At 34.3% G+C, this 14,219-nt stretch overlaps 1 protein-coding gene across 2 annotated transcripts; it reads right to left on the bottom strand.

Annotated features, from left to right (window-relative positions):
• Window positions 1–798: 798 nt before the first annotated feature.
• LOC147389358 (sphingomyelin phosphodiesterase) lies at window positions 799–8,230 on the bottom strand. Of its 2 annotated transcripts, XM_086418627.1 has the most exons (4): window positions 6,591–8,230; window positions 2,179–2,325; window positions 1,674–1,790; window positions 799–1,576 (listed from the first exon to the last, which is right to left on the bottom strand). In XM_086418627.1, the coding sequence occupies exons 1-4, from the start codon at window positions 8,112–8,114 to the stop codon at window positions 944–946; spliced, it is 2,421 nt and encodes an 806-aa protein (XP_086274753.1). In that variant the 5' UTR covers window positions 8,115–8,230; the 3' UTR covers window positions 799–943. The 2 variants fall into 2 exon arrangements, with proteins under 2 accessions (XP_086274753.1, XP_086274755.1); XM_086418629.1 differs by lacking the exon at window positions 2,179–2,325.
• Between the last annotated feature and the right edge of the window lie 5,989 nt (window positions 8,231–14,219).

Raw genomic sequence — 14,219 nt, 5'->3', positions numbered from 1 at the left:
TTTCTAATGAACAAAATTCAACATTGGAGGATTAGCCACCAAACAATTCACCAACTAATAAATATTCAACTAATTTGCCAACATATTATTCTATCTCACAAAATCTTATAGACGATTTTGCCAACTTATCATCAAATCTTATAGACGAAATTAGAATGTTTTCCGGCAAAAGTGTTCAATGTTTGCATTGAAAGCAAGGATTGACCACCTTCATTCAAACTTCAAAAGTGTTACCAAACACAACAGAAGTTTTCTAGTTAGCACTTTTTTTTTTTTTAATCTTAAGAGATTAGATAATAAAACCCTATTTGATACAATTGTCAGAATCTACTGTCAAATTCTATTGTAAGAAACTGTTGTTAGAATCTACTGTCAGAAATTGAAACACTAAAAAACTTATTTGATAGAGATTTATAAAAATACTGTATTATTTACCAAAATTTGATTAAACATTTTGAGAGATAGATCAAATGCATGACTTTATTACAAGAGCTTCATGACGAGGGCATTTAGGCTATTTTTTTTAGTATCTCAAAGACAACCTCAAGGTGTAAATCATCATTTTGAAGATCATGGGCATCTCTAATGTCACCAACCTATGAAGGGGGCTTGTTCAAATTTATATTCCACATTTTAGAATTTTAGTGGGCACTAATATATTTAAAAAAAGAAATTATTTTTAATAGCAAGTGAAATGGAACACCGACGCAAAAACAAAAAAACTTTTCATGCTCATTCCTTCATGTATTTGTATTTCACTATCTATCAGTTTTCTTCCAAAATCCAAAGCAAGCAATCTGCAAACCATTTCCACAGCAAAATGGTTTACTTGAGATTTTCTCTGTAATATTTTATCCAAAAAACAAAAACAGACCCCCACATTTACAATTCATTGCATGCACATCCCCCAATTTTAAAGCAAGAAAATGCACACGATCTCCCTTCACAGTTTTGTGCACAGTGAGCGTGAAAACGATCCCCCAATAGCCTTCTTCAACACACTAAACACACTCGATAAAAGCAAAAAGATCACAAACTTCTTTGAAGCAAACACCCTCAAATTGACCCTGAATCCATGCTCCCTCATGAACTTCACCACTCCCACACCAAAGAGAACAATCCAACACCCAACAGAACACAGCAGCATTTTGATGGCTTCCTTGGGACCACTCACTTTACTTACGTCGTCATTAGACAAGTCCACATACAAGCAAGACGGGCTTGTGTGACTGATCTCTTCCTGGTTTAGCCCTAGAATCTCATTCAACCAATCAGATAACCGGACAAGTAATCTTGCCAGCCATGCAAACTCACTGTCTGAGACAGGCCTCTTCATCCAGTCACCTTTGTATTTCAAATTGGACATATTGTGATTTCCCACCCATCTGGGCTTGAATATTTCGTTCTGGGTATGCTGACTCTGCTTTGCTTCTGGTGTGACTGATATGAGCCCTTGAACACTACCACCAAATAGGTAACCCATCTGGGCTTTCAAAGAGTCCAAAGTCTGAATATTCCTTGAAAGATTATCACCAGATATGGCATGGATCTCCGACTCGGCACGCAATATCAACAGCTGCACAATGGAATTGTAGTATTGGGTTGAGATTCTAACTTGCAGATAGATTATAGATGGATTAATATTCGTAAAGAGTACATCAATCAACAAATACCTGAAGTAGTTGATGTCCACCGTCTTCACCATTACTAAGAAGCCGTAAATCCTGATTCCAGTTCTCATGTAAAAAGGATCCATCAGCATCACTCTCACATAATCCATCCTCCCAGTCCTGATGTTAAACAAAATACTGTGTAAAAAAATAAAAGAACTTGATGTATAAGGTCTGAAGCCTTGTTGATTCTTTTAGTCTTGTCTCTAAAACCAACTGCCATACAAACATAGACCTTTTTTGGGACTTTTTTCTTTCTTATGTTTTCCGACCATCGAAAACAAACAGAATAAACCTCTCCTATGTATGCTCTTTTCAGTGAAAGGTCCTGTCCCAAGCCACATTGTAGCTATTATTTTCATACATTCTCATAAGATTCAGTGACACTGTTCCCATGGGTGTAAAGGGTTTTTCTAGAGGTGACTTTGGATTTTAAGAAATCTGTTCAAGAGAAAAGCAGCCATTAAAGAAACAGTTGTAAACAAGAGAATAAGGAAAAAAGAAACACCTGCAACTGTTCACGAATGGATGGAACGCACTTATATGAACTATCAAACATCGGAGAGGAAGATCCAGACAGTTTTGAATGAAATGCAACATCAACTTTCTTTATAAGGTCCATCAGCTCCTTTGACGACGTCAAGATGTTTAGTAGCTGTGGGACAAAATACACTAGATTTACCACAGAGAGGAAGATATGCACCAACAGAAATTAAAATTTCCAGAATGCAGATGCTTGATCAATAAAAAGTGATCAAGCCAAAGTTGTTTCCTTGTGAAGAAGTAACAAATGATCTCGAAAGAATAACATAGAAAAATGGTACAAAGGATTGTGTAGCACTAACTTTATAAAGCCTGAGTCTCATATTAAGGCTCTCAGTCAGGGAATCACATTTTCCTTTACCATCTTTGTAGTTTACAACAAGGTCTCCCGTACACCATGAATTATTATATGGAACTTAACAAGTTGTGCTCTAGAGCCAAATAAAATGCACCACTGCTTGACAATATTCCAACATGTCCTCTAGGCTAGGAGTTAGCTCTAGGGAAAGATGGATAAATTATAAATAGTCATGGATTTCGAATGATTGTTCAATATACTCCTATTCCCTTCTTAGATGCCGATGTTCAACTTCAACCCTTTCTTCTTGTTTTCCAGTTTTGCTGGAGAAGCAAAACTATATAGTAATGGTAAATGAAGAAATGTTGAACAGAAAGGACTCCAACATGAAAAGTTATAGTTTCATTATCAAAACCTAATTGTTTTTCTGTTGGTTACATAAATCCAGTAACTAAGTTGATTCTCAGATTATTTAAGTATCAAGAAGTAGATTCCCTTATGCCCAATGTAGGAAAGCTCAAACTGGCAAAAGCTATTGATGCAGGACGATGAGGGGAGATAAGAAAATACAATTTGATTTAGGTAAAATAGGAGATTTAGGTAAATCCGATTGGAATTGGGTAAGGATTTGGGTATGATAGGATAATTTAATTATGATTTTGGGCAAGTATGACCACAATCCCAATGAAAATGGTTAAATGTTTGTAGGGTAAAAAAGGATTAATGTTAAGGTTTATAGGTTTCAAAAATCAAGGATCAAGAATTAAGAAAGGGATTTCAAGAATCAAAGACTTCAATGAAATCAAGAATCAAGAAAGAGATTTTAAGAATCAAGAATTCAATAAAATCAAGAAAAATAAAAGAATAAAAAATAAAATAAAAATTAGAAGAAGAAAGAGATATTGGACTAACTCCAAAATGCCTCATACTACAACATTAATGGGAATATCAAAGCTTCAATCTTAATTTTTATTCATCATTCACGAAAACTACAACAAGAAGCAAGTATTTATAATATTCTCTAAACCATAAATCTAATATCAACCATCCAACTAAAATAAGGGAATCTCATTGTTGTAAATAAACTTAAAACAACTTAAATAAAACAAAAGCAGAAATACCATCTATGTCCTAATCCCGTAACTTTATTTCCCTTGAATTTTCAACATATGAAAACTCATTAAAAAAATCAATACAAACTTACCAAATTGCCCCCTAACACCTATACTAACATCATAGGCTAATAAAACATTAAAGAAACTAATAAAACATAAAGTTAAAGCCCTAAAATAAAAAAAACTAAATAAAAATTGAAATCTACCCTTCAATGTTTGATGTCCCCATCAATTCACCTCGACTAGGAAGATTTCTTCATTGACGAAATAAAATTGTAGTAATTCTCATCATCAATTGAGTTCCGCATTAGCTATTACATGAAGTTACCAATGGTATTGATGTTAGCAATATTTAAAAACAACATGGGACACATCCATTAATGTACTAAAAGAGTTAAATACACCCAAATAGCATCAATGGTATGGACTACTGCAATAAGATTTAAGGGAACACTATCAATTTTGTATTATTTTGTGCACTATGGTAACAATTTCATGAGACTAATAATTAACGAAATATAAATCTTTTTTTCTGAGTACTGATAGAAGGAAGCCCAATCCCAATGGGTGTTTCTCTTTATCTTTGAATCTTTGATCGCTCTAATTGATGCAATTTTTGCACGATTCTAGCAGATCCTTCCACATCTTTGATTATGTTAGCATGTACAAGAAGTCTAGCAAATTGACTATTTAATTCCATGCCTGCCCATAAGATGGATTTAATTCAACTACTGCCCAAAAGCTGCTATAGACATTATTATGATAGTTGTGTGTGTGTGTGTGTGCGTGGCCGTAAAAGAAAAGAGGAGGGGGGGGGGGGTGGTGGTGTGATTTTGTGCAGTGAAGTAGCACAAAAGTAATTTGTTTGGCTTCTAATTAATTTTTGGGAGTGCAGAATATAAGTCCACCCCCCATAAGTGCATTAGCACTCTTCTAAGAATTAGTCGGCTCCACTAAATCAAGGAAAAACCTAGCATTCCATGTCTGGGTTAAAATTTTGGCATACACAATTTATGATGAATAAACAGGACACATTTTATTGACAGATCAAACATGCCATACAGAACCATTTTATGCAAAGTCTACCTGTGGCATTGCCGAATGTGCATAGCTATTTGACAATTTGATAAAACAAAACATGCCATAGATTGGGAAGAGGCTAAGGGGTTGTCTGATAACCATTCTTGTAATGAAATATGATGTCAATAATCAATTATTGCCAAGTGGGCCCAGTGTTGTTTTAAAATTAAAGATAAATTTATCTTTAAAATTTATCTTTAATGGTTTGCTAAACATTCTTAACAAAAATACGTCTATCATAAATTTTTTTGGCATACCAATTCTGAAAAGCAGAATCAGTTCTACCATAAGGGTTACCAAGTATTGAAAGAAGAACAAACAAAAAAAGAATTGGGCTGCTGGAGAATCCATGTTCTGGAAAATCCCATTAAGCACAAGCACAGGCCCAAAAACCAATCCCATTTTGATTCTCTAAAAGCTTAATCAACCCAGCCCATATTTTGGGTAGTGGAGAGTTTGAACAACCCATTAAATTGTTTTAATATATGTTGTTTGTATAGCCCCAAAAAGATATTACTGATAAAATATTAAAATATTTCATACCCAAGTAAAATATAAGTATTTCATGCCCAAGTAATGAGTACATGCATCAATGGTGATTGCTGACAACTCACATGGCATACCAAGGCCTTGAAATTTTTTGTCCAAGTGAGACTATATTCTCGCCTGGAATACATTAAGCAAAGAAAATATTCATAGACAGCCAAAATTCTTATTACATAATACAAAGCAGTCAAGGCACAACAAACTACTACTCTACTAGGTGCTATTCATTCCCAAGATCAAATTAATTTCTCCATGCTTGCAATTAAAAATGCACATCCGGTGAAGTCTCCGTCTTTTCATAAATTGGGAACTTCCTTTCTCTAAACCAATGACTACCCCTCTTCAAGAGGTCCATGGTAAGCTTCTCCTAATTTGACTCATACTCTCAACTATGCCGACTCTTTCATTCAAAAAATTATGAAAGCAATTATCAATACCATTGGACTGATGGAACTATTTAGTGTCCCCCAAGGTCTTTTAAATAGTTCTAGACAATCATCTTGAAAACATAAAAAATTTCTAGAGTTCTTTTACAGGTAAATATGTAAATGAAGTGTTTTGATCCCGTCTATGGCATTATCATTCACAAACATTACCAACTCACCACATTCGCACCTTATAGAGTTTGGAATACACCATAGAAGTCATAAACGTTAAGCTTGAGCTCCCTAAAAGCGCATCACAATCAATATTCCATCTTTCCAGGCTTTAAGCATTAGACATGCTTTGAGAAAAAGTGACAGACCACCTACATCTTTACATATAAAGGCAATTTTTCATCTTCTTCAATTGCTTTGATTAATTTTCTACCTAGTGATATACAAAGATTATTGAGAATGAATCAAGCAAGCAGGAACACACACTACCCACCACATATGCTCTAAAACTCTAACCACCAGTGCTGAGATGGCACAAATGCATAATTCCGACCATTTTTCCACCCAAAAATTCTTCATTTGATGCACATTAAATTATCATGCATATAATTTATATTACATGAATCAATCCCTCGTTACATTCTACATTCATTTAAAAAAAAATCAATATAAACAATGATATTCCCATCAAAAGGAATCAATGATCTCCTATGCCTACCAGCAAACATGTGGTCTACAAACTTTAAGGTATGCCAAAGGCTGAGCATATAATTATAATGGATATCTCATGGTAATGAATATCCCATGTTTTCCACTAAATGCTTCCACATCACAATTTAAAGCTCACTAGGCATCTCTAGACTTACAACAAAGGCCATATTTGATATATCCATCAAGACAGTTAACAAATAATGCATGCAAAGCAAGAAAATGTTTTCGTTAAGTCAAAAGGGAGACAAACCTTCAGCAGCATCCGAATTATCCTCTCCGCATCTGTGTGAAGAAACTTGTGTGCAAACCCAAGAAAATGCATAATCAGAGAGCTATAGAAAAGATAATTGGACAGTACATAGCCTTCCCAAGAAGAATCGTACCCAGATACTGATTGACAACTGTCCCTCCGGGTATCCTTTTCAATTGGAGACCTGCTCTTCTCATTTCTTGAATTTTCATGGGATCGTTCTATGGGTGCATCAAGCTTCGCAAAATCTTCTGACCGAATCTTCCAAGGTTCCATGTAACTAATCCAGAGTGAAAATACCCGAGATACACTCTTCATAGAAGCCCCCATTGGGCAAAACAAAAATGTCCTCAATATAAACCTGTACAACGGCCTCTGTATCAATGAGTTCCAAGAAGAAACAGAATTGCCACTCATGGACTTTACATCAACAGAACCTGAGACTTTCCAGCTAGGGCTTCCAGTATATTCGACTGGTTCATATCCATTATTAAGAGCAAACAAACTAATATTAAGATACTTCACAAACAACTTCACGACTTCTCCAAGCCCGGAGGTCGGGGGAGTCTCTCCTAAAACTGCTCGGAAAGGAAAAGACACACCCAATGATCGACACACACTCATGGGCAGTGGAGAGAAGTCATTTTCAACCAACCAAAAGTGTATCAATGTATAAACCACGAATTCCATTTTTAAGAGAGCAGAACCATCAAACCCCGACGAATAATGAAGAAGAGAGCTACGGTAAGGCTGATAGGCTTCGGAACCATAATTAGGCACAAATGTACGAAGATAAGCATAAAGAAGTCGAACGTATAACCCACACTTAGTTTTCTGTTCCGATACACGCGCGCCACCACCAGCCAAAACTGGAAAAGAAGAGGTCCAGCTCTCCAATCGAAACCTTCGAGTTTTCCTAACTACGACAGAATCCTTCAAATTTTCGTTGTTCGTTTTGCAAATAGGATAATAAGCAAACCAAAACATGTAATATTCAAACACGTTAAGCTGAATCTGATAAGAACCTTTGATAGAATCCTCCTTAATCCTACCTTTAAACAACGGACACAAATCCGATAACACACGACAATCTCTCTCACTTTGAAGCATAAATCTCACCCATTCGGGCAATCTTTCAATTGGAAACACATATTTAACAAGTGAATGTCGATCTACAGAAGAAATCGAAGCAAGCAAAACACCAGAAGGAGAGAGAAGATTAAAAACCCTACCTTCAAGATCAGAATTTTTCGAATCTTGTATCTGATCAATCCATCCATTAGATGATGTGGAAGAACGCGATATCTGCGATGAAGATTCGTCGAATCCAAAGATCTTGCAAATTAGGGTTGGAAATGCAATTGAAAAGAACGATCGGTTCTGGTCTAAAGTGTGATTTTGAAGGAAGGTTTCGATTGCAGCACAAGAAGCAGAGATTGTTGGAGGAGAAGAAGAGGCGAGGATCATCGATGCGAGTTCTTGAGCTTTGTTCTGAGAATCCATGGCTAATGAGGGAGGAATCATGGAGAATTAGAGTAGCTCGGCTAGGGTTTTGTAAAGGAGACGAAGAGATGTTGCAGACAAAAATGGGGATTTTTAGGGCTAAAAAAAGAGAGGTTTGAAGTTTTAAATGAGTGGGAAGCGAATGGCGCCTTTTGTGCTTCTCATGAGATGGAGGAGGCTCTAGAAACGTCCACGTGGCAGTTAACGTGGCGACGATAGTAACGGCATTAGAACAACTCCAAGGCAAATAGCCATATCTGTATCTGCTGGGCATTTTAACGTTGACTAATGATAAATCCACGCGGCAAAACATACCTAAGCTGTATGCGGATGACGTGGCAAGAATACAATATCGTTGATCTTTTTTCTTATGTATCCCGAAGAAAACGATCTATGATTTTATGCCCTTACCATGTCAACCGCATACAAACCACATATGTTTGGCCGCGTAGATTTATCACGGTTCTTTAACGTAAAGAGTGATTTTGCCTATTCAAGGGGTCTTCACTCCAATTGTACTAGTTAAAATGACTCCACACAAATTCAATTACAGTAAAATATTTCACAACTATCATAAAATTTTTTACTGTTAATAGGTAAAGAGAGAGACAGAGAGACTCATTCTATTTTTTTTCTCTCTCACTTTTTTCTTTTCAACATATTTGAAATTAGAGAGTCAGAGTTCGAGTGCATTTTGAGGACTCTAACTTTGTAAAATGGCAGTTGGAAAAAGATACAGAACCCAAGCCCTAGTGCATTGGAGTAGCTCTTGAGTTGGAAAATCAAGGGTAGTGTTTTTCGTAAATCGGAATTTCAATCTATAACAATCTATAAATTAAGTGGGACTCACCTAAGCTAGCACAAAGTTATGAACTCGAACCCAAACTCGAAAAGGTAGAGTTGGGTTCAAAATTTTCTAACCCATTGAACACAGAATGGATCAGTCTAGCTTGCTAATATATATTCAATCGTTTTTACATTAGGATGGAGATTGGATATCTATTTTGATGAAAAGTAACATCAAGTGACACTTAGACAACTTTGAAATGTGAATGAATGAAAAATAATTTGCACCTTACACATTCCTTTAACCCATTAACCTCGTGACCTTTTGGCCTACCCTAATTTGTTGATCTTCACAATAAAAATCATTTTGATATGTGGTTTCAAGGCTTATTAGTTGTTGGTAATTGTCCTACTTTGTGTTCTTTTAAGTTAGATCATTGTTAAGTAATTATGAAAGGTGGATTTTGAACCTAAGTCGTGGTATCCATAGTGACAAAACCGGGGTTAGAAATAATTCAACAAGAGAAAACTTAGAAATTCTTTTTGGTAAAAGATCATTAAAGTCGGGAAAGCTTGGGATAAATTAAAAAATAAAAACAATTCTTTAAGTATAAAAAAAATGTAAAAGAATATGCAATTTATATATTAAATGATAAAATAACACTTAAAAATTACTAAAAAATCAAAATAATCTGATTTTCTTTTTCTTCAAAAAATCATTAATAAAATCATAATTAATCGTGATTTAATTGACAACTATTAAAATCGTGATTTTGCCCTTCTTGGTAGACTACAAATCATTTGCATTTGCAAATGATTTGCCATAAATGACTTACTATTGGTTGGTAACCATGGGGAAATGTTTTGCGAATCTTTTATTGTGATTGATTGATCTTTGCAATAAAAAAATTTATTGTGATTTTGCACTTGATTTGGGTATTTTTTGCACCGCAAATCATTTGCTCAAATTTCTTAAGAATTTAGGTGATCCATGCAAATCTACAACATTCAAGGCCATTCTTCCACTTAAAAGTACTCTAAAAGCCTCATACTAATAAGTGGTTACAATGTTTCTCTAATGAACCTTGGTTCTATTTGCACCCACAAAATTTGGTGTCAATTTATGTGAGCCAAACATCAATACTAAAATTTTGTTTTATGCCATTTTAAGGGGATTTGCAGTTGTACCAAGCAAGGCTTAATATCATGGTTTTAAAACAAGTCATCTAGTCTCATCTTGCTTGGCTCATCAATATCGAGTTGACTCTTCCAACTTAATTTGCCTAAAATGAGGTAATCGCGGATACTTCAATTGAGATTAAGTACATTGAACCCATTCAAAGTTATCTTCAACCCATCATCTTCAATTTGGGCAGAAAGGTAGCATCTTTCTTCCCCAGAACTTATTATCTTCAATCTCCCCTAAAATCTCATTATATTCTTAAGATTTGAATATTGAAGGATATAGACTCTTTGATTGAAGAGAAGGATAAAAACTTTTATCTTAGAAGTAGAGAGAATGGATTTTTGGGACAAAAACAATGGGTTAATTTGAAAAAGTTTGAAGGCTGGGGCATTTCAAATATTTTACATTAATCTCATATGGAAGACCATAGTCAAGGGCGTATTTGAAAGCACAGGTTTCTCTTAAATACCTCCAAAACAAAGAGGCGTTAGTTGAAATCATGCATTGATGTGCTTACAACCTTTAACAATAACAATTTCCATTATATTGTGATTTTATGATAGAGTCGTGATTTTCTGATACCCCCTCTTACAAAGGGTGCTCCCATACGCCCTTTGGTGTGGCATGGGCTAGAACAATAGATTTTTACCCTCGGGATACACAACCGTGCATCCCTATAAATATGTGCAATTGTGTATCCTGAGAAAAATAATCTATGATTCTAGCACATGCCATGTCAGAGGGGTGTTAGAAAATCAAAGTTCTTTATAATATAATGATAGATAACTTACATTATAAGTTTGGGGCATAGAAATGCAAAACCCCACCCTCTCAAACCTAAACCTATTAAAAGTAAAGTTTGGGATATAATGATATCATAATGCTATGATAATATCACAGGCAATATTATTTTAAAGTATGATTAATGTCTTCCACTTATTTAAATTTTGCAAAGTACTTCATCAATTAATTTAATTCACTTGAAGTGTAGGATTCCCATTAAAAATTAAAATAAAAAGAACATTAATCATATACTTAATGAGTTAAGATTACCCAACTTCCCTTATTATTGTAGGTGCTAGCTACCTTAGTCGATAAAACCTTTGGGTCATGATACCAAAGACCTGGGTTCAAATCCTACCTATCGAGTTACTGAACTAGCAAAAACAAGTTTTCCAACCAAAAGAAAAACTTCGCTTATTATTTTTCCATGCCAAACCCCCACAATCCTATCTTAGCTAGACATTTACAAAAAAAAAAAAAAAAAATTTATATGGGTGTTATTGGATCAATGGTTGTGATCAACTAGAACTTGGGTTTCCTTAGACATGGAACATAATGAAAAATTGATTTTTAATGGGGTTTGGCTAACTATGGTTCCAATGATTTCCTCACTCTTGCAAATTTATAGTATAATTTAGATACACCCTGCATTTTTAAGCTGATGCACACCCCTTGATTATAGTCTCTGGTAAAATAAAAATTAACCAAAATAACTCATTGCCAAAATCCCTTTAGTTTAGCTTCAAAAGTACTTCATCTTCATCTTTGAGTTTTGGTGACATGACTACCACTTCCTCTCTGTACGATTTGATTAATTACCTAATTTTATCTATTGTTTTAAATTCCCCTATGTGCAAATACATAAATATTAGAAAGATATTTTTGTAATTAAAAAAATAATAATAACGTGATTATAGAGATCAAGGGATTGAAATTTTATTGATTTTTGATAAAAATAACATTCACAATATTAAGTTTAAAAGTAAAGGTCAGAGGATTTGTGGGATTCTCAATTTTGGTGTCGAACCATTTCTATTCGGCCTTCTCTCTTGTAAAAGTCTAGATAAATGAATGAGAAAAATTATGGCTTTTAACCTAAATGATTATTGTGATATAAATAAAGGTTGAAGACAATGTGTTTTTGGAGGGAACATTAAGTGTTGCCTTATAAAGCCAAGTTTCAACCCTGTACTTCTGGAGGAGGGGATGTTGATGAGCCGAACCCAAAACATAACTTTTTATTGGCCCTTTTGATCAGACCATTCAAATTCAGGTGTGCCACCCGCATTAACACCGAATTGATGACGATGAATTTTTCAGAGAAAAAACAAAAATTGAGAGTATCTAGAGGTGGAAGACGAGAGTATTTTGGTAGTTTGTTTTTAGAAAACTGCAAGAGCGCCGTACTCAAAAATATCTTAAAGTATGGAAAACCTCCCTAGCATTATACATTGAATTATTGATCAATTTTATTGTTGTATGCTTCATTTGCTTTAGTTATTCTATTTTCACTTTCTACTTCTGGCAAGAAAAATACAATCTCAATTACAATTTAGTATTAACAAATTTTAAGAAAATAAATATATTTTATTTAATAAACTCTGTATTGAAAGATGCAATCATGATTCATGACTTTGTTATGGTCCATAGCTTAGTTATATTTTTTACTTGCCACCATATTCATTGTTTGGTTTTTGTTTTTCATTTTTTTTTTTTCATAATATTTAATTCTTGACTTGTATTACCAATGTTTCTATGCTTTTTATTTTATTTTATTTTATAAATGGGTTTCCCGAAGACAACAAACTTGTATCTAGGCTTTACCTAGTCCATAGACCATGGTATTGTCCAAGGACCAGTCCCGAGGCATGTGCAATGTCCGGACATCAGACGTACTAAGTGAGGTTGCGCCCTTGCGAGTGGCTCCTGAGGAATTAATGCTCGTACTTGGTATCAAATTCACGACTTACGGGCATTAACTGCTTATCAATTCGAATTTTCCATTGAGCCAACCCCTAGGGGTTCCAATGTTACTATGATGCTCACCGCTTCCAAGTATCATGGTGGTAGCTTATAATTTAAGAAAATTTATTTAAAGGACCCTTGCAGAAAGTTTTTTTTTCCTTTTTAAATAGTCCCTAAGTTTTCGATGGTACCTTGGCAGGACATTTAGTTAGCCTTTTTTTTTCTTTTTAAATTGTCTATGGACCTCATCTCCCACATTTCTCATGATTGAGTGTCCTAACCGTTCTAATTCATCATTTTTATTTAAAAATTGGATTTTTGACATCTCAATCGAGTTTTGGAGACTCCATTCCGTTGGAAAGGATTTAAGAAAGAAGAAGTCATTTTCAAAATTTTTGAAGATATATGTAAAAAATTAGGAATTATTTTTTTTCCCACTTTTTTCTTAGTTTTTGGATGAAAATTGATTAAGAATGGTTCTTTTGGGTTGAAATCATTTAAACAAGTCGTTATCTCAAGTTTTTAGATGATCTATTCATATATTTTAGTTGGAAAAACTTGAAATTTGAAAATGGGTGGGTTTTACCAATATCAAGTTCACCACTTTTTATTTAAAAAATGATGAATTTGACAATAATTAAAAAGCGTTGAGTTCGATAGTAAATAAAAAGTGGTGAACTTGACAGTAAATAGTGGTGAATTTGACAGTAAAATTGTGAACTTGACACTAAATAAAAAGGTGTTGAGTTCGATAGTAATAAAAAGTTCTGAACTCGACAGTAAATAAAAAAAAGCAGTGAGTTCGTTAGTAACGAAGGATAGTTAAGAAATAAAAAGTTTACTAAATGTTCTATCAAGCTACAACGCAAAAATTATGGAGTATTTAGAGAAAAAAAAACCCTTCTACAAGGATCCTTTAAGTAAATTTTCCTATAATTTACTTTGTACTCGTTACAAGTTATGAAAGGATAATTTTCAGAGTTTTGGTGGGGATCAACTCAACAACCCAAGTACTATTTACATTAATGGGTCTTGTAAACGTCTGTCGTAAGTCACACGTTAAAGTGCAATAAATACACATTGGAAATTGGATTTTGTATTGAAAATACCCTCAGATTCCAATTTCCAAAATGTATCGACCACACGTCAACACAATCCTACATTAATACATTAATACATTAATACATATTCTTTCTCAAAGTTCAAACAATACATTAATACATATTCTTTCTCAAAGTTGAAACAAATCTCTAAATCTTACTTTTTCAATTGAGTGGTGATGAATGCACACGGTTAATCATATGTTGTCTGTAAGCAAGTTGACGTAGCAAGGGCAAAGAACCAGATATCTTTTATTCAGGATATATAAGGAAAAAAGATTTGCGGATCTGTGCTTTGCCATATCA

This window comes from Akebia trifoliata, chromosome 12, assembly GCF_017979445.1.
Source record: "Akebia trifoliata isolate Shusen 1 chromosome 12, ASM1797944v1, whole genome shotgun sequence".
Classification (NCBI taxonomy): domain Eukaryota; kingdom Viridiplantae; phylum Streptophyta; class Magnoliopsida; order Ranunculales; family Lardizabalaceae; genus Akebia; species Akebia trifoliata.
The sequence above is the reverse complement of the archived record's forward strand: the minus strand, read 5'-3'. Positions and strand labels throughout refer to the sequence as shown.